The 19,654-nt window shown below is 39.6% G+C and overlaps 3 protein-coding genes across 3 annotated transcripts in view; 1 reads left to right on the top strand and 2 right to left on the bottom strand.

The window, feature by feature from the left end:
- Window positions 1-141, top strand: part of LOC138020170 (crk-like protein) — a 10,522-nt gene extending 10,381 nt beyond the window's left edge. The window contains 1 exon segment of the mRNA XM_068867195.1: window positions 127-141. Coding sequence (XP_068723296.1) covers window positions 127-141 — 15 coding nt within the window.
- Window positions 142-1,387: 1,246 nt separating this feature from the next.
- LOC138019962 (uncharacterized) lies at window positions 1,388-2,510 on the bottom strand. The gene is made up of 4 exons (XM_068866937.1): window positions 2,354-2,510; window positions 2,033-2,226; window positions 1,879-1,951; window positions 1,388-1,796 (listed from the first exon to the last, which is right to left on the bottom strand). Exons 2-4 carry the CDS (start codon window positions 2,192-2,194, stop codon window positions 1,603-1,605), a joined length of 429 nt encoding a protein of 142 aa, XP_068723038.1. The 5' UTR covers window positions 2,195-2,226; window positions 2,354-2,510; the 3' UTR covers window positions 1,388-1,602.
- A 9,215-nt stretch (window positions 2,511-11,725) lies between these two features.
- LOC138021970 (solute carrier family 15 member 4-like) lies at window positions 11,726-19,654 on the bottom strand. The gene is made up of 5 exons (XM_068868995.1): window positions 19,477-19,654; window positions 17,690-18,001; window positions 15,419-16,080; window positions 13,922-14,309; window positions 11,726-12,714 (listed from the first exon to the last, which is right to left on the bottom strand). Exons 2-5 carry the CDS (start codon window positions 17,976-17,978, stop codon window positions 12,368-12,370), a joined length of 1,686 nt encoding a protein of 561 aa, XP_068725096.1. The 5' UTR covers window positions 17,979-18,001; window positions 19,477-19,654; the 3' UTR covers window positions 11,726-12,367.

Raw genomic sequence — 19,654 nt, 5'->3', positions numbered from 1 at the left:
GTTCCGCTTTCGTCTTTTTTTATCAACTAAAACCTACGCTTCAGTGGTTAAATTTCCCGCTTCCAACGTGTCAGTCATTTATGGTCAGCTTAACGTAGCATGAGATTTTTTCTATTTCCCTGTTAGTCTCTTTCGGAATGAATTCTTCCATCGAAAACTTCCTGGCTATTTATGATTTGAAACTAGAGAATGAAAACCGGTTTTCCTCTTTGGAAAGAGAAAGGGAGGGGATAAGCTGCTGTCCGGTTGCGAAACCCGTTTATTTTTATGAACGGGGTGAAAACCCGGAAACAAAATCTCCAAGCGACCCGCCTTCATCATTCGCACCCTTTAGAAGGGAAAAAGCCTCCACTTTTCAATTCTTAATCAAAGTCAGTTCTGTGTATTAAATAAATTGTCAAAGATTTACTCCAGTAATTGTCAAAAAACTAATTGCGTAGAAACTGGTATTTTCTGCTGCACGCTGCTGTGAGAAAAGTTTAAATTTCATAGATCCGATCGGAACATTCTGAAATTCATTTGTGATCTGTATGTTGCACAACTCTTCTTGGCTTGAGCGAACATAAATCGATTTACCTACAATTGTAGCCAAGTCTACCGAATTCGCCATATAAATCTGGCTTTAGCTTTTTGCTTTCATTTGCCAACCTAAACTTTGAATATTGGACTACAGAAATGTGGAGGCTTCCCCAGTTGCTGCTGAACATCGCTATTTTTCTTTTAATGGAGCTCTGTCATGCAGTTGTGACGTCTGGATTTTCCAGTTTGTGCGTCGTATATTGTTCGGTATTCGGCCCTCGCACTGTTCTATCTTTGACTTTCACTTTCTGTGTTGGTTGTTCTGCAAAAATAAGAAAACATTTAGAAGAGAGCGGATAAGAATCTTTCTCATGTTCGCTTTTAATAGCGCGAAATTGTTTTACTCTTCGTACGACATAATGTGCAATAAATGAACGCATTAATATTTTGTACTTTCTAAACTTTTTCAGCGCCCCACATGAAAGAGTAATTCTATTATCATACTACTATTTTCATTGGCAAACTATAGATTATGCTCGGGATCTACTCACGTGCAATGGAAGAAGAAAAAAAAAGATATACATTTTAACGATGTAGCAATAGACATAAAACAGCTCTTGGTTCTCCCAGAAAAGAGATATGTAAATTGCCGATTTTATTTTAATAAGCTGAAAGGTTTTAATATAATATTGGAATATTTATTTCCATGTATAGGGTCAAAATACATCCTCGGCCAAAGTGGTTACTTGGTGACCGAGAAAGTGGCGAGTAAAAGTTACTTATTTGGTCAAAAAAAATTCTTTAAAACTACAAAGTGGAATTACTAAGCTTGTTGTAAGCTTTAACCTGTTCTGGAGGGTTTAAGGAAAGATTTATGTTAAATGCGAGGGAACTTTATTTTGAACCAAATGCCAGGTGCAGCTCGCCTCAAAGGGACATATGTTGTTTTTTAAAGGTGCAGCTGCATTTTCCAACCAAACTACCGGATGAAAAAAATTGATTCGACCAATTTTTCTTCACGAAATTTCATTTCTTTTGCGCTGGAAGCCAAGTCACAGAGGAGCCCGATATGAGTGCCTCTCACTACTCTTCTAATTTTCGGACAGCAAAAAGAAATACACAGATTTCTGCAAACTTACTTGAAAATTTTCGCCGCGCTGGAAGAGTGTGTCTTTGGGTTTTAATCATATATGAAGCGAAACGTTGTCTTTTTTGCTTGACGATTCTGGGCCTTGTTTCGTTCTCTGTGCGCAGGGGAGCTTCCTCGTGGCTGTTGTCTGCGTGAAAAAAATTACCGAAGTTTAAATTTTGCGCTCAAATTTGTCCAGTCAAGTTCCAGAACATTTCATCTGCACCTACTTTCTTCGAAACGCGCGTTCAGGGTGTCTTGAAGGTAGGCGATGTATTTGATCGCTTCTTCGATGACTTCGATCTGAAACGCACGAGAAAAAACAGGTTTCATATCTTGGAATGTCTCGGAAACTCCGGAGCATGTTTTATAGCGATTCCTTACCTTCGAAACACGCGGCCTTGATGCCGTCGATGGAACCAGGGATCGTAGCCGAGAATACTCCAGCGATTTCATCTGTTTCTTGTAGTTCCGGATACATTTTCTAATTTCCCGACTTCTTAAGTCTTGGTGCTCTTTCTCACTGTTGTTCTCGTTGCTAAACATTTTATCAAACTGCGGGGTTATTGCTTTTGAGCCTGGAAAGTGATGAGTAAGAGATGGGAATATGCTTTACCGGCAAGGCAAGATTCCACGAGAACGCCTCTAAAAAAGTGCTTTGGAACAAACGAGTGATAAGATATTACAAATCAAGGAGTTTTTTACCGAAAGGTTGTCTTGTGAGAGCAGTAAGCGTTCTTGTCTTGTCTCTTCTCAGGCTTGCAAGCGAATGACTGAAAGGCCCTCTCTTCTGGCGCTAACTATAAATTACCGAAATTACAATAGCACAATTCACCTGTAACGGCCGACAAGACAATGGACTATAAACACAACTAGTTTTAACCAATCACCAAGCGAGCTTGCCCGGTTAACAATTAAATATCGCTTTGTGTTGACCAATCACCGTCGATGACGACTGACTACGGCGCAACGGGTACGGTAGTTAATGAAGTTTAGTGTATTTTTCTCATTTTTCTTCGCTTTTCTTTCTTGTTTCGAGGAGTAAAATTAACCCTGTTAAACCGTAGCAGCTTTGGAAATCCCATCTCAACGAAAAAAATTGTGCGTGACGTTAGAGGAAAAAGCTGTTTGTGTGAGCTTGTGTAGAGATAAGATCGTTGAAGCGACACTGAAAGTGAAATGTGGTGGTTTAGCTGGAATTCCAGTCAGCCCTAGAGCGTTACCTAGAACCAAAAAGCCACTAAGAATTTTTTTCACATTATATTCAGCGCATTGACAAGAGAGCACTGTCGTTTCCATAGCTTATTTTCGCTTTTATGTCCAAAGAAAAAAGAGTATTACCATAGGAATAGCCAAGAAAATTGCTTGCTAAAATTAAACTTTCATAAGCTCTCCTTTCACTCCGTGGTCGAATTGCTAGTGGATCTACTGATATATGTCAGCACAGCTGTCTTTTGCTTTTTTGAATCGCTTACTTCTTGGTGAAGATTTTGACCCAAGAAAACTGGTCGAGTTTAAATTTCTTGCCATATGCCAACTTTGTTCTCTTCCCTGTGAAACTTTCGCGTTTTGTGTAGCTAGATAGCATTTTGTTGCTACATTTTCCTTTTGTTTTTGAGAGATAAACACGTGTTTTGTATACAGCTGCAGAGGTTAAATGCTAGCTCAGGTAGCAACAAGAAAGAAAGACGCTCGATCTCGCTTTTTTCTGGTGGCCGACTAAACAATTGATGAAAAACATCTTGTTCGTCCAGTTATGTCGCACGACATTTTTTCTTTTCGGGAAAAAAAATAAATCAAGGGTTTCCTCATTGCCTCAAGTATGGCAATAACAATGTTTATGGCTAATTTGTGAAGGCTATTTTTGTCAAAGATTCATTTTCCTTTTTTTACCTTGTGATTTAATTTAATGATTTTCTTGTAAAGCGCCCGCAATGCTACAGTTTGCCTTTTTTGCCGAAATAAAATTATAATGATGATTTTATTTGATGATTGAGATAGAAAACACTTAACATTTGAAGAAAAGCGTCCTTAAGACATGGGAGGGTCTTAATTACATTTCTCTTTTTTCTTAATCCCTGCTTTCGATTGTCGAGAGCTCTGGCTTAAATGTTGCCAATTTTCTTTTCTTCACACTGAACACGCAATTCGCCCGGCGTGATCTGTTAGTTGAGCTTCTTGCTTTGATTACATATGCGAGCATCCTCTTATAAGTAACACGGGGGATCTGCTGCTTTTTTTGTGAACAGTGGGTACGTTTTCTCCAAAAACTGTTTTCGTCAACTTTAAAGCGGCTGAGGTAATTCTGGAGGAAAATTTTCTTTCATGAATTCGCTACCGTGAGCTTTCTTCAGTTTCTTGTGGCAGTTTTCTTCGAGCAGGTTTTACAGCAGTTGAAAATGGAGTTGCTGTCAAATAATGATGTATTTCAATTTCTTCAAAGTTCCGCCTAATGGTTCATTGAATTGTTTTCCTAGGAACTTCTATAAATTGCGAACCAGCTTAACTCCCGAAAAAGATATTATTTCCGATTCGGTAAAAGACCAAAGCGAATAAACTACTATTTCGTTTGCTCAGTTATTTTCATAATTTTACTCGAGACTCTCCTCTTAGTTATTCAAATTTAACATTGCAAGTAGACAATTAAAACGATATTCTCTTTTTTCGGAAGTCTAATTGCGACACAGCCTCTTTTACGGACGAGAAATAAGAGGATTTTTCAGCTGGTCTGATACTGAACACCGCAAAATGTTGGGGCCTTTGATTAAGATCGGCACATCTTATATGTTTAGGGACAATTTTCATTCAACTAGGTCCTCAAACTACTGGCAGAACGGAAGGGAAGAATTTCATTTACCAAATTGTAGTACAATAGTTTGTCTCGTTTTTCTTCCGTTTTTACTGAGCCTGTCTGTATATAGTGTGAAGACTTTTTCTTTTATCGCAGCTATGCTAAAAGAAATCATTTGTCGATTATTGTTGTTGTTGGTGGTCATCACACCGACAAACTCTTTCACATAGAGGATTTAAAAGGATGCCAGGAATAAAGTTGTTGAAATTGAATTGTGCAGATAAAACACAGTCTTTCACCCGGGCTTCGTGACTTCCTGTTTCAACGAAAAACGAAATCGAGGCGAGCCTCTTACACTGGCATGTGCTGTTGCGCGCGTGACGTGAAGCGCTTCTCGTCCGCGCGTTCGGCCTCATGGCTGATTACGTGATAACTCTGTTCTGTTCTATTGGGTGCCAGACGCAAGAATTGTCGAATTATCAACGCACGTTGTTTCCCTCGAGAAAAAGCTAATTGTATATATGCAGATGAAAAATCAGCAGTTTCGTTGTTTCTAAAATGTAATTACTGGAGGTATCACTGAGTTATATTGCTGTTACGCGTGAAGGTATTGATTTTACCATAGTAACCTTTTTCGTGCTCTTTGTAGATCTGGGGTCAGTTTTTCAAACGATCGATAGGGCTATCCACCGGATAAGTAACTCTCCAGTAGATAAGACATAGCGAAACTAATCATTTGCGCTATCCAGTGGATAGTGATATATCTGATCTGGAGCCGGTTGCTCGAAGTTTGGTTTGCGCTAGCCGTTGGGTAAGAGGTATCAAAACCAATAGGTTTCCATGGGATTTAACGCTGGTTAGCGTACACCATGCTTCGAGCAACCTGGGCCTGGTGGGTAGCGTTCTCCACTTTTTGAACAACTGGAGCCTGCATGATTCTCTCGAGTTGATCTCTGTCATTTGTTAATTACTACCATCGGCCTTGTCATATTCTTATTTCTATATCGCTTGTTCTGACAAAAGTAAAAGATGTCAGTTAAATTAGCACAATAACACGACCGTCAATACCAATTGAATGATGTCTCTTATTGAGCAGTCTTTGTAAATAAAGAGCTAAGATTCATATTCTCTTCATCAATGTGGACAAAGCCTTTTGTTTCGCAAGATCTGTTCGATCACTTTCTTTTGTCTTCAAGTTAACAACCCAAGGTGTCTTTCGTTGAGAGGACACTTAGTGACTTTTATCGGTCGCATTAAATCAGGGTTCACTATAGTTCACAACATCACAGGTAGCATTGTCCAAAATGACAGATCTTGAGCATTGAGGAGAGGAATAATCGGATGATTTCTTTATCTAGTTGAGGGATTGCAGCACCGGGAAACTGAGGAAATCTGTATTAAATTTGCGGGGATTGCTACACGTCTCTTGTTTTTTAAAATGAGATGAGTGCGCATTTAGCAACGTTCCCTTGCGTACGTTTGGTATTTACTCAAACTAATCAGTTCTTGCACGGCGTAGCACCAGAAAGGACGTGGATATTACAAACTTTTTCGGTCTAACAACACTAATCTCGGTCTAATTGATTACTTTCTAGTAAGAGTGAACAGACTACATTTTTGATTGATTTAAATGTAACTTCGTATCGATTTTTTTTAATTTGTTAATTTTAAAGTACGAGAGTGCGTTTGGATTGAAAGGCCAAAACAAATCAAGGGTTGTCGTCGAACCATGTGAGCCGATTTATCATATGACCCGTACGGTCCCGCGCGGGCTTTCATTGTAAAACTAATGAGAAAACCCCCGGTATGAGGGTGAGCCGAAAAACCCGCGCGAGGCTAAGGCCGTAACCACGGTAGATGGCCCACGGTCATTGCGCACTGCCTCGGGCCGGAAAAATATGCCGTCTGGCCTTCCCAGTCTCTCAATAAGTAAAATCACCTGAAAGAAAACGGTTTCTAAATATACTTTTTCCAGGAGATAAAGCCCGTGGATCTTATTGATTAGATTTCTTTTGCTTGGGTTGGCGCCATTTTCAGTTAGTATCCTTGGCGAGGGACATATTGGCTTTACATTACAATAATTGACCGCTCCCCATAGGGGCTTTTCAGGGCCAATGAAACACAATCAACGAAACAACAGAACACAACAACAACAACAACTCTTAAGAATCCCAACTGGCCGGAGGCAAACCAGTTGGCTATTTACAAGAACAGCTGGGAAGTTGCACCAGGGACTACCAGGAACAAATTCAGCGAGTGGTCAGAGCGTGTCTTGAACCCGGGATCTCCGGATCTCAAGGCAAGCGCCTTAACCACTGGGCCACACTGCCTCTGCTTTAATTAGGCAGCTGTAACCAATCAGAACGGAGAAGCACGTGACGACATTTGACCCTTGCATTAAACTCTTTTTAAGCGTGAGGTTCTGTGTTGCCATTTATAAAAGTGGTCTAGGAGCCAACTAGTCCTGTTCCGGGACTCCCTCTTACCCCGCCCTGAAAATGGAGCTGGAACCCAGGCGGGAAAAGAGAGAGTCCTGTATTACTTGCAGGCGCATGCTCGGAATGACGCCATTTTTCCCCAAAACTGGGGGAAAAACCATATTTGGAAAAAGATTCCTTATTTGGGAATAGTTTATTCCGAGTGCTTTTACACTGGATTTATGGGGATAATGTGAAAGGAAATTATAACGCCAAGTTTCTGGAGGCAATTGATTTCGCGTTTAAGAAATGCCACTTTACCTTTGAGCTTAAGGCGGAACAACTGCAAGCTATTCATGCAGTCGTTACCGGTAATGATGGTTTTGTTAAACCTGCAACAGGATTTGGCAAGTCTGTTTGCTACATGGTTGTTCCTTTAATAGGTTTGCGATTTTCTTCCATCCGAGTCCGATGTTAATTGTAAATCAGTCCTTCTTATCGTGAGTCCCTATCGTGGAAGATCACATGGATGACATACGAAAGTATGGAATTTCGTGCCTGAAACCCAACTGAACAGCTGCATGATGTTGGCGCAGAAAAATATCAAATTTAGATTTAATTGCTCTCCCGAGACTCCTTGAAACTTACAAATATACTGTAGGTCGTGGATGTGAATCGCTCGACGAAGACTAATAAATCTCCTGCTGGAACTCTTGTTTATTGTTCATTTCTTCTGTCTGTCTGTCTAGTTATGTGATAATTGCACTGATCCAGTGCAAAGAACATATATTGAGTTGCACAGTAATTATTGAAACTGTGATTGTTTCAGGAGTTTAGGCCTACCAATTTTTTTCAAAATCGGAGACAAATTGTTTGGATACGCAATATACAACAGTCAGGTAAAAAATGTTGTAAATACTCTCAGTTTTTTCAGGAATAATACACAAACACCGGTGACAAACAGAGTATTTTTTTCTTGAGTAATTAGAGTAGAGTAATTTACTCAGACTATTAATTTTTCCTCAGAATAATTTTTTCAAAGCACTCGTCGCATTAAATCCTTCTTTCCTTGCAAGCCGTGGCCGTGGCCAAATGGCTAAGGTTTTATGTAGAGCTGCCTGTTGAGACTGCAATGATTTTCATATCGGAAAAACTAAAAGACGATTGCATCACAGAAAAACTGAGCATTATTCCTGATAAAGTTAGGTAAAAAGTTAAACGAAATTAAATCACAACCTGGACTAATTGTTTCTTTACACACCAGTTTATGTTGATAACGCAATGATGAAGAAATAATGATCCTACTAAATTTATACATATTTATGCATAGTCAAACATCGATTATTCGGGCGTTGTCACGAATTTGTTCGTGAATATTAATTAATAAGGATGAAAAATGCTACTTAAAAGGGTGTGTCACCTTGCTTTTATTGTTGCTACTTAAAAGCACTTTCCTTCTGAAATTCATTGTTAGAGCTAAAGTACTGCAGATAATATGAAATCCTATGCTATATTTACTAGTTGAGCCTTTGCATCGATTTATTGCGATCTTCTCTCAGTCCTTACATTTATTCGGTAATAATTCTCCAACATCACTGCGATCGGGGTTTTTTCTCCTCGTTTGGTCACGACGAGGCATAATTTAGATGTTCTCTTTCCTGACACTGCAAATCGAACAGTAATTTTCATATACGATTTTTTTGTCGAAGTTTCAAGGTTCCCTTTATTTAGATATCCAGCCTGGCATCTAATGCAATATGATTGGCCCATTCCGAGCATGCGCCTGCAAGTAATACGGGACTCTCTCTTTTCCCGCCCGGGTTCCAGGCCCATTTTAAAGGGCGAGGTAAGAGGGAGTCCCGGAACAGGACTACGAGCCAACGTTTCGAGCGTTAGCCCTTCGTGACAGGGAATTGGCTTTTGCATGTGGGGTCTGCTCTTATTCGAATAAGAACGGACTCCACAACGAGGAAGCGCCTAATTGTCAGTAACCATAGCAAAGATGCTTGGCTGAGAGAACTCTTTGTGTTATAAGTACACGTGCATGCTAAACCACGTGTTGTGTCCTTTTAAACGTTTTAACTGACTAACCCTCGAAAAGCGTTCGTTTGTTCCCTTATAGACCCATATCACTCAATGTCCAAACAAAAGATTTTGCCCGTCGAACCTCTCATTCAATGTGAGGCTGGACGGGCAAAGACAATGCAAAGACAAAGCCTTTATTCCCCAAGGACTCCAAAATGGCCGCCGAGTGATAAAGGTGAATTTGAAGCTGCGGTGAGAATACTCATTTCAACGATCAGAATTGCTAAGTGGACCGATTCTAGTTTTTTTTTTTTTTTTTTTTTTACAGCAAAACAGCAACGATTTGCGAATCCTTGACAGCTAATTTTATACCCGAAACACATAATCCGTCCACTGCAGGCCAATTATGCCTTTTTTAAATCTCTTTTTCTGTTCTAGTATTATGCGACCAACATTCTTGACTCATTTAATCCCAAACGGTTTTTTTTTCACTCTGCTTCCCGATGTATTTCTGGCTTATTCATGTCATGATTCTGACGGTGTACCTGTTATTTTTTTTTTCTCCTTTCGCCCGGCAGAACTTTAAGCAGGCAAAAGACTTAGGACTTCTAATGTAAACGAGTTTTTGCTTTTCGTTTTTGCTTCATTGTTTTCCTTGAACGCAGCCCTCCTCGTCTATACCATGTCATTCCCGGGTAGCCGGCACAGAAAGCGTTGAAGCCCCGCGTGCGATCGGAATTTCCCAGTGCCCTGCCACAAGAGCAAATGGTCCGGCTTGTTACTTAGCTGATAACACATCTCACGCTGAACCGCTACGTCATATATGGGATATTGATCAAGCTTGTTCGGTCAAGATGGCTGGGTATTGGTCAAGTTCCTTTTTTGCGTGTTTATGCGTCGAGGTCCATAAACACGCAAAAAAGAACGAGGCCGAAACAAGTTTGGTCAATAAAGGATTTATTATATGGGATAAAACACCAAAAAAATCATCTTTGATCTTGCGGGACCAAGCGAGAAATCCCGAGCGGGGAGTGTAGCTTCATCTTGCCCGTTCGGGTAGCCAATCGCAGCGCGGGATTTGGTTCATCTTGCCCGCTCACGAAGCTGGTCATATAATAAACATTATTATTATATACTAAAACAGGAGATAGCGTTGAATGCGCGCGCTGATTGGCTACTCAAACTCCGGATATCCTTTGCTATTCACCTCCAAGCAATTCGAGCGCAATTTTTAATATTAACTTTGCCAGTCAAGCTGGCAGAGCGCCACAACAGCTTGTGCCAATTACTGTGGCCCCTTTTTTACCCTCCCAACCATGATACACAATAGAAGACAGACCACAACACCGGGAACTACGTGCCCTACTCTTAGCGACAAGTGTGTGGGTTCTTTTACGTCCCACTGGATTATTAACATGGAAGGGTTGTGAGACGGGACCTCCGGCTTATCGTCCTTATCTGAGAAGACTTGAAAGTCTACCCATTGGCATATGTAGTTACAAAGGCAGCACTTTCTCCTCAGTTATTTAAAGACCCTGAGTGTTGGTCCGGTGCTCAACCAACTGAGCCACCGGTGCGAGATGTTGTAATCTTTGCAGGAATAAATGATTTAAAATCATCTTTTTGTGCTATATTATCTCACTGTTTTAGTATATACTGAAACAACTATTTACCTCAGTGTCGTTGGCTAGTGGTGGATATTTACCGAACCGCGAAGCACCTCCACTTCGGACTGAGGTGACTGAGAAATGCTGAAGAGGTGTTTGAAAATGATCAGTCACAAATGGCTGCAAGTCTTTAATATACTTTACTATACCTTGGACTTCCTATTCCTATAGTTTCAAAAGAACTATTTCTTTAACTACAGCACGTTCGGCTGAAAAGAGTCTTTCCTTTTAAATCATCTTTTCAAGACAGCTCTGCAGCCATGTTCAGTGGTTGTAGGTGGTTGTAGATGGTTTTAGGTGGTTGTACGTGGTTTTAGGTCGTTCCATGTTTTAGTGACTACGTTTTCGTTCGTTGCTGCAGCTGTAACGTTCGATGATCAAAAATTATTGATGTCATAGTTCAATGCGTCCAATGTGTGGTGACCTGATCGAGACTTTCAAAATAATCAACGGTTTTGTGAACTATGGTCACAATATGTTTGGGACAAGTACAGCTTATCGAACTCGTAATCTTAATGTCACTTCTCATCATCCATTAAGATCAGCGCATCGGCAGGTATTTTTTGCAGGTTGCAGGTTGAAATTTACCGTGACTGTTTTATGAATAGCTAACCTTAGGCCTAAGGAGGCCTAAAGAAACGTTTTTAGGCCTAATTAGGCCTAAGGTTAGCTATTCATGTAACAGTCACGGTAAATTTCAACCCGCAACCTGCAAAAAATACCTGCCGTCTGCGCATGACTTCTTTAGCAATAGAGTTATTAAATATTGGAACCAGCTTTCACTACGCGTGCGAAATTCAACAAGTATCAATGCCTTTAAGGCTGGTCTTGACCTCTTTAAGTTATCTAAACCTAATTCGCCTAATGGATTCTGGAAATTGTCGGAAGAAATTGTTTTTTAGAATACCCGATAAAAGTCTGAAAAGTGAACATGTCAATTATTTGCTAGCCAATCGCGATGTTGCCATGCGGCAAAATATCTTGTTTTAATAATTGATTATATTGTTTTCTGTTCTCAGTGGGTTGGTACATTTCGCTGACCCCCAGTCCATGGACTACCCAAATGGACTACCCTAAAAATACTATTTCGAATGAGTACTGTTGATCTAGGTGTAAGCAGCATGTCAAATAGTGCTTACCCTAACCCTAACCCTAAACAGCATTGTTCAACAATATGTAAGTCTAAGCAACCAATTTTAATGATAACAATATAAATCAAACTGGCCGCCGTATCGGTAAAAAGGTCTATTCATGTTGAAGCACTGAACGTGAATTTAAGCGCTTTGCATGGCTTGGTGTCATTGGAAATGTAAGGAGTAGAGGGTTTGATTATGGTGGACACGTTGGTGTACCAGTCCAAGCAGAAACTAAAGAACGCGCAAGATCAATTTTTACAGCAATGTGGCAACCGTTTTTTGAAAATGTAACAAACTGCAAGAAATTAAGTTTCTTAATCTTCAATAAAGTGATGAATAATCACTGCTGTTGCGCTATTTAATTTATTAATCCTTAATCTGGATTATGTAATCGCAGATGTAGGAATAGAGAGGTTTTCAATTGAGTGTCGTAAAACAAATACCAAAGTAATTACTTCGACCGATCACTGCAAGCAGCGCAATAAATCAAACCAAATTCGTACCAATTCAATGTAACTTAACGGCCCAGTAATGGAATACGGGTAACGATTTCCGTGCAACTTGTTGCGCAACAATGTTGCAAGTTGAGATCGTTTGCTGCGCGTATTACCACCACCTTACATAACACATTTTTATGTTGCAAAAAATAGACGCCGCTTTTACTTTTTGCAACCCCCCGGCACTCAACCCTCAGAGTCACTTAGCTGTGGACTTTTTGTACCGTCCAGCCGGAGGTCATTTTCCTCAACATCCGTAGTTTTTCTCGGTTGTGTTTTGTAGGTATAACGAGATGCAACGAAGCAAAATATAAAAAAAGTAAACATCGCTATTCCAGCTAACAAGAAAAAGAAGAATTCCATTTTTCCCTTGTTGAGATCCTTGCTGGGATACCACAAGTCGTTGCTCGCTGATCTGACAATTATAACAAGAAGGCTTGTCATGTAACTTCCCAGGGCAGTTGTGATCATATATACCCCCATAACAACTCCTTTCATGTTTTTGGGAGATTGAGTATATGAAAATTCTAGTCCTGAGAAAAGAAGAAGATAACAACAAAGCGAAATCAGTAATTTATCCGTTAAATTCTCTATACCTGCACACTACATTATGGGTCATAACTTTTAATTACTACTAAACCGAGCAGCAATATGGTTAGTTTGAATTTTGGAAGATACTAGGAAAATAACGTGATTTTTTTCTCGGGGATTTCCCGACGGCGAGTTGAACATGATTGTTTCGGACAAATGACGTCATTAGTCACGCCCAACGGCTTTCGTTGGTGCCAAAATGCCTCTCACCCATGGGAAAGAGGTTCTACATCTACATTTACACGTTCCTACACTCGGCAAAGTCCCTTTTTGGCTTATGGCTGTTTCTGCTTTGGTGACTTCATTCATTATAAGCCATCACATCAAGCCAATCCGGCCACGTCTGCTGGAGAGAACAGGACAGCCATAACACCGAGGACTTCATCTCCTACTCTTCTCGAAAAGTGTGTTGTAGGTGCTTTAATTAACGTCCCAGATGTAACTTATAAACATGGTGGATATTTGTATAGTCCTTATCCGAGAAGACTTAAAAGTCTAATCGTTTGCAGATGAAATTACAAAGGCAGCACTTTCAACTTAGTTATTTTAAGAGGTTCGAACCCGCAACCTCCCGCACGACAGCCCGATGCTCAACCAACTGAGCCACCGATGCGCCCAGAGTGGTTGAATGAGTACCGCGTTTTGAAGCTTGGTCCTTGCAAATCCACCCATTGCCAGGGGACCGCGCATGTCCTGGGTACTTGAAAGTCACCTGCTGGCCTGTTTCCGTTTATTTTTATACATTTACACTCACTTTAAGTTACTTCGATGAATCACAATACCTGCATGATGTTTCTTAACGGTGCAATTCAGGATCTTTCCGCAAAATGCAAGCTATAAAATCTTAAAGGGTTTAAATCCAGGAATCATAATTACCATTACTAGCGAAGTACGCTCGTCCAGGTGAGTAGCCTACTGGTGAGAGTAGTCCTGAGAGGACTATTTAGGGTGTAATTGACTGACGTTTCGAAAACCTGAGCGGAAGTCATGCTCAGAGTCTTAAGTGTGTAGTGTAGTCCTGAGTGTAGTCCTGATCGGTAGTCATGCTTGGAGTCTTTAGATTAAGATGACTTCCGCTCAGGACTACACTCGGCAACCGAGCGATCGTACCTCATTTCATAATAAATGCAAACTGTGTTGGATTTTTACCTGTTACACCGGCCAGAACTTCGCCTGCTCCTACTAAGAGGTATTGAGGGATCTGCCAAAAGATATTCAGATCCGAAGCACTTAGCTTTTCGTTATTAACAACCTGGTTAAAAACATGTCCCTCTTCCCACATCCGTCTGCGCTTGATTTCAACTAACCCAGCCACCACCATAGATGCCACACATACCAAGATTCCCGTGCCAATTCTGCGTAGGGGAGTAAATCTGAAACCACAGCGTTGAAGAAGAGGATACACAATGTGGTCCATAACAGGAATGAGCACCAGAACAGCGATAATGTCAAAAATTGACAGAGATGCAGCTGGTACTTTGAAGCCTCCGATTTCCAATTTCATGTAGGTACCTTGAATCAAAAATGTGGTCTCCATCTGCAGAAATGTGAAACGTAACATGAGGACACAACAAGAAGAATTTGTAGCTCTGATAAAAGTAAAGGATTTCATGTGAAAGAATGGATAAACGAATGTCATACGTACTTAGAAGGGTGAGATTGCTTAATAAGAGCCATACCGATCTGATATGGCTGGCTAGTTGCTCAGTTGTTGGAGCATCTGATTACCAACAGAACCAACATTGTCTTAGTAATCAGATGCTCCAACCTTGCCTTGGTAATGACATTTAGTACAAATCGTTAGAATCTCTGGTCTACTCCCATAAAGACGATAAACCCAAGTCGAAAGCCCCTTCTTGTAATCCATGGATGTTCCAGTAACTATGTTGAACGTTAAAAGACCCGCACACTCAGGGGCGGATCCAGAATTCTTCTTAGAGGGGGTGTACCACTAAGGAATGGGGGAGCTCACTGGTGACTTTTGTCCAGAATACGAGTTGTATTAGAAAGCCGCAGGTCATCTCACAGGGACAGCGGAGCGTATTTTGTATTGTGGGGGGGAGGGGGGGAGCTAACAAGCAAGCGCCGGAGACGCTAACTTGTAGGGGGTTCTGGGGGAATTCTCCGCCAGAAAATTTTTGAAAGATTGAAGCTCGGAAATGCTATTTTCAGCATTAATTCTTGACGAAATATCAAAAAAATATACGTGGATGCTTTGCTTCCTATTTGTTACTTGATACAGATATAAATTAATACGTATATCCCAGCCTTACGTATATTCCGGACTTAAATCTGTTTGTCTTAATGCTTTGCTTAATGTTTTATTCTTCCTTCTGTAAGTTTTCTTTTTTTATGTTTTATGTGTTTTTTTAATTATTTAAATTTTTTATTTTTAAATTTGTATTTTTTGCTTCCTAAAGCCCCCATCCCCACTCCCGGCTCTGCTGTCCCTCTCACAAGGGGAAGTGCGCACCCTCCCCCTAGATCCGCCCTTGACACTATTTTTAAAGAGTAAAGAATGGAGTTCCGAGTGTTGTGGTCCGTCCTCTGTCAGAGTACATCACGGTTGGGTGGGTAAATAGTCGGAGATACTAACTACGCTACTTTACAATTAATCTGAGGGTAAATAAAGATATAATACGGTACCTGAGAATATATGGCCCAAAAGGCAATGAACAAACTAAACACGGGAAGCAATCTGAGAAATGATCTAACGTCTTCAACTTGAGCCTCTGAGTACGTTCCTCCAAATACTTTTTTTGCTTTATCTAACCATGTCGGTATATTTTGCCTACGGGGAATACTGGCAGCTTCGTAAATTATCTTGGCAGTTTTGGTAAGTTGACTACCGCATGGTGGCATGTTCAAGTACTTATTACGACCAGCACTAAAGAAAACGGAAGCGAGGATAATCGCTGAAGCAGTGATAACGTAACCATAAAATAGACTATAACGTTCCTGTACCCATACAAGTACTGTAAAAGCCAACAATGATCCAAGATTTATGAAAAAATAAAACCAGTTGAAAAATCTCTGGACGGTTCTTGGCCCGTCTCGTTGGACCTGGTCAGCTCCAAAGGGAGAGACATTGGCTTTGATTCCTCCAGTTCCCAATGCAATCAGTGTAAGAGCTACTGCAAAGAAAAGTAGTCTTGCTGTGTTGTTAAAGGGGATATCGTGCTTCGACACAGGTAACATCAATAAGGCCCCAATAATGTATAATAATGAACTGCCAAATATTGTATTGTATCTTCCAGTGTACGTATCAGCAAGCCATCCTCCTACCAAGGGAGTCAGGTAACAAGTTCCTAAAAAAAAGAACTAGGGATTACACAAAAATCTTAGAGTTAATAATTAAAGAGAAGCAAGACTTTTTAAATATTTTCTTCGATTTCGAGTCTCTTTAATTTGAACTATGAACGTTCCTCGCTTCCGCATTGAAACCGACTGTACATATCCTTTGTAGATTAATTTTCCCACCGCAACTTACACTTAAGAATGCATGATCACATGATCATAACTCCCAATGTAGTCAACAAAACTGACTTCAAATTATGATTTGACCAGGTCGTACAGGGATTACTCCACATCTTTACATTCCTTGAAGTACACGAAGAGGGCAGAGCAAGATATATTTTACATGATAGACAATTTATTAAAGTCAATCATTTGTCATAGGTTCGGGTCCCGTTCTTGTCCCGTTCGGGACTTTGGAATGTCTTCTTTCACTGTGAACGTTTCTCGTTGCCTGGCGCAGTCGCGCCTGTTTTGTGACAGATCTCAGTTGGCGTGATCTATGGTAAAGTCCCGACGGACGCATACATATAAGACACATAACCTACTCTTTCATATGATTATTTTATTTTATTTTATTTTATTTGTGCCTCCAATCCCTAAATGATACATAATTAAGTGGATATAGGTTTTAAAAAAGTAAAATAAATGAATAAAAATAAATAAATAAATAAATAAACAAACAAGACAAGATAAATAAGAACAACTTCAATTATTTGACATGGTATATTGGAAGGAGAGGAGAGGGGCACATCTAGATAAACTAATGTTGTACCCCTTTAAGTTACAAAAGGACTTGAGATTTTTATTAAAACGAAAAGAAAAAAAGTAAAGTTTCATTAGTATTGAGCAAGGTACCAGCACAAAAGTACCTTTCTAAATAATGTTTTAGATGGTTTGTCCCTAATGAAATCCGGGATATTATTCCAAAAGAAACATCCAATAACGCTGGGGCAAAATCTCCTAAGGTTAGTTCGAAATGAAGGTATGAAGATTTGATTGGATGATGCACTGCGGGTATTGTAATTATGTAGCCCAGATACCAATGAAACAGATATATTAGGAAACTTTTCATGGTGAAAATAATCATAAAAGAGCATACATGTATTCAGTTTAACAATATCATGAAATTTCAAAAGGTGTAAGGATAAGTAACGTAGAGTTATTGGTTCCAGCTTTGTGAATTTTCAGTAATACGAGTTGCTTCAAAAATCAGCTGAAAAAATCCTTCTGATTGTATTAAATTTAAGATATTCCTTGGAGATACTCGTTTTTGTAAGAGTTTTTATTTAATATCACGCATTAAAATACATTTTTTCTTAGAGAGAAAAACATTATGTAGCGTTCTTTCGAGTTTGTCTAGAAATTCTAGGTTTGAAAAATTTGGGGGCTAATATATGACACCCACAATCATGTCATTAGTTTCTCTCCACAAGTTTTCAATTAAGTCTATTTTCAGGTCATTTCTTATTGAGAATGAATAGCCTAAACTATGACGATAATAATGATAATAACAACACTAATAATCATTACTCACCTTCATAATCACCATCGTCATCATTATCAAAGTGAGAATATAATTCATTAGGTTTAAAATAACGAAGAATAGCAGTAAATACTAACCACTGAATACCAGGCTTATTGTTGAGGGCCACGGCGGGGGTAGATCTAACTGGTCCTTGCAAAAAAGGACTAAATTGGCTAATATTCCATAGAATCCCAGTCGCTCACACAACTCTGTGACAAGAATTAATAAGGTAGCAAGTATCTTCTGGCCACGCTTCGTAAAGTGATGATCATTCCTTGTAGATGAATAAATGCTGCACGAGATTGCAACTGATCGGTTCTGAGTGGCGCTTTTGTTTGAAAGGAGTAACGACCTTTCAGTGTCCTCTCCATTAGCTGATGCCATGTTTTCCCGTAGATAGGTATTCCCTGCAAAGAAAGGTCATTTAACTTGCTATTCCCAAGTAGTGTTTTTGCAAACAACATGGTCACCGATTACTCAGCAACCCCGTCTGTCTCGAATCGCTCAATGCGTGAGACTTGAGAGCTCTGAGAACGGGAAATTATGACAAACGTGACAAAAATAACGGGAATATTTGTTACACTAGGAATGTCCGCCCAAGTTACATCTAGTAGGCGTGTAATGAAATACTCCAGGTTGCAATTGACATGGTCCATCCAATTTTTCAAAGTGCTTTCTTTATAGCTTTGTGAACAGCAGTTTCAGACAGGAAAATGTTACAACGTTACGGACCATGAACGGCAAGCACAAGCCTGAAATTAAGTTTTTGTTTTGCCAAAATAATCTACAATCGTAGGAAACTCGTTTGATTTACAATTATTTTTTGATTGATCATGTTTCGAGCAAGATTCGAAACGAAAGAAGGAAGATGAAAGAAGAGAACTGATTTTCATGGTCTTATGACCAGAAGAAGCCTGCTGTTTGCCGTGAGGCTGAAATTAATTTTTCCAAATTTAAGTAACTGAGAAGAGGGAACTAATTTCATTGTGCTTTACCGCCAAATATCATGAAATTTTTATATCTCTGCTCAAGTTTTAGTACTATCAATTATTATTTATTTGATGATGAAATGGTATATGAAATGAATCATATATGAACTGCGGATATGAAATCAAGTAAAGCTATGATCTTCGCAGTTGTGAGAGCAATTGCTCTCATAACTTCGAATAACATAGCGTCATTTGATTTCATATTCCAAGTTCATATATCATTCATTTCATATACCATTTCATCATTGATTCATTCCTCTTGGGACCATTGAGAACCCACAAATGACCAACTCCCAACGTCAGTGCCTTCATAGCTCAGCTGGTTGGAGCGTCGCACCGGAATCGCGAGGTCATTGGTTCAAACCCCGTTGAAGACCTGAATTTTTCAGGCTTCTCTACGCAATTGCAAAAATTGCTCTCATAACTGCGAAGATAATATATTCACTTGATATTATTTATTTCATCATTAATATTCCACAATTATTTATTACCTTAGTAGCACAATTAATTTTGCACTTTGCACTGGAATGCTAAATGTCCTTATAGGATTTTGAAAACTTATTATGTAGATGTCGATCCAGAATACTTCCTCCATAAATTCGACAGGTTATAAAAAATTTTCGTAGGGAAGGTCATCAAAATCGATTCAGTACGTTCAGAAACGGAACGTGTGTACTAAAATTACAATTTAATGATAATAGAAAGTTGAGAAAGGGCCAAAATATTTGTTACCTGAACGTGCGTTAGTCTTAATTAATAGCTTGAAAAAAATTCAAGCTAACGTTAACCGGAATGGATATTATTTCCTGAAAATCTGCTTTAAACTTAAAATTTATGTGACATTTGAGATTGCAGCCGTCAATTATTTCAAAAATTCCCGAATTGTACGTTACCTGATAGAAGCTGGAAAGTTCACCTTCACTGGTACGTAAGTGGGAAAACGGAAAGGCAGAAGATTGTAATATTCTCAATTGTGAACCACTTGGAATTTGGCCGATTTGGAGACATCCATGTGAGAAGCAAAAGGGTTTCAATATCACACTGCAACGTAGTTGGACAATTATGCGACTT

Source organism: Montipora capricornis, chromosome 10 (genome assembly GCF_036669925.1).
Source record: "Montipora capricornis isolate CH-2021 chromosome 10, ASM3666992v2, whole genome shotgun sequence".
Lineage (NCBI taxonomy): Eukaryota > Metazoa > Cnidaria > Anthozoa > Scleractinia > Acroporidae > Montipora > Montipora capricornis.
Note: the sequence above shows the minus strand (reverse complement) of the source record. Positions and strands in the feature narration are given on the sequence as shown.

What these genes read in the sequence shown, in the direction of transcription:
- LOC138019962 (XM_068866937.1), bottom strand. Translation starts at nt 2,194, where the DNA reads ATGTTTAGCAACGAGAACAACAGTGAGAAAGAGCACCAAGACTTAAGA. An exon ending in CAAGGCCGCGTGTTTCGAAG is followed by an intron (nt 1,952 to 2,032) that starts GTAAGGAATCGC and finishes CGTGCGTTTCAG; the next exon opens with ATCGAAGTCATCGAAGAAGC. An exon ending in GAACGCGCGTTTCGAAGAAA is followed by an intron (nt 1,797 to 1,878) that starts GTAGGTGCAGAT and finishes TTTTTCACGCAG; the next exon opens with ACAACAGCCACGAGGAAGCT.
- LOC138021970 (XM_068868995.1), bottom strand. Translation starts at nt 17,978, where the DNA reads ATGGCATCAGCTAATGGAGAGGACACTGAAAGGTCGTTACTCCTTTCA. An exon ending in AATAAGCCTGGTATTCAGTG is followed by an intron (nt 16,081 to 17,689) that starts GTTAGTATTTAC and finishes TCTTTTTTTTAG; the next exon opens with GAACTTGTTACCTGACTCCC. An exon ending in TTTGGGCCATATATTCTCAG is followed by an intron (nt 14,310 to 15,418) that starts GTACCGTATTAT and finishes ACATTTCTGCAG; the next exon opens with ATGGAGACCACATTTTTGAT.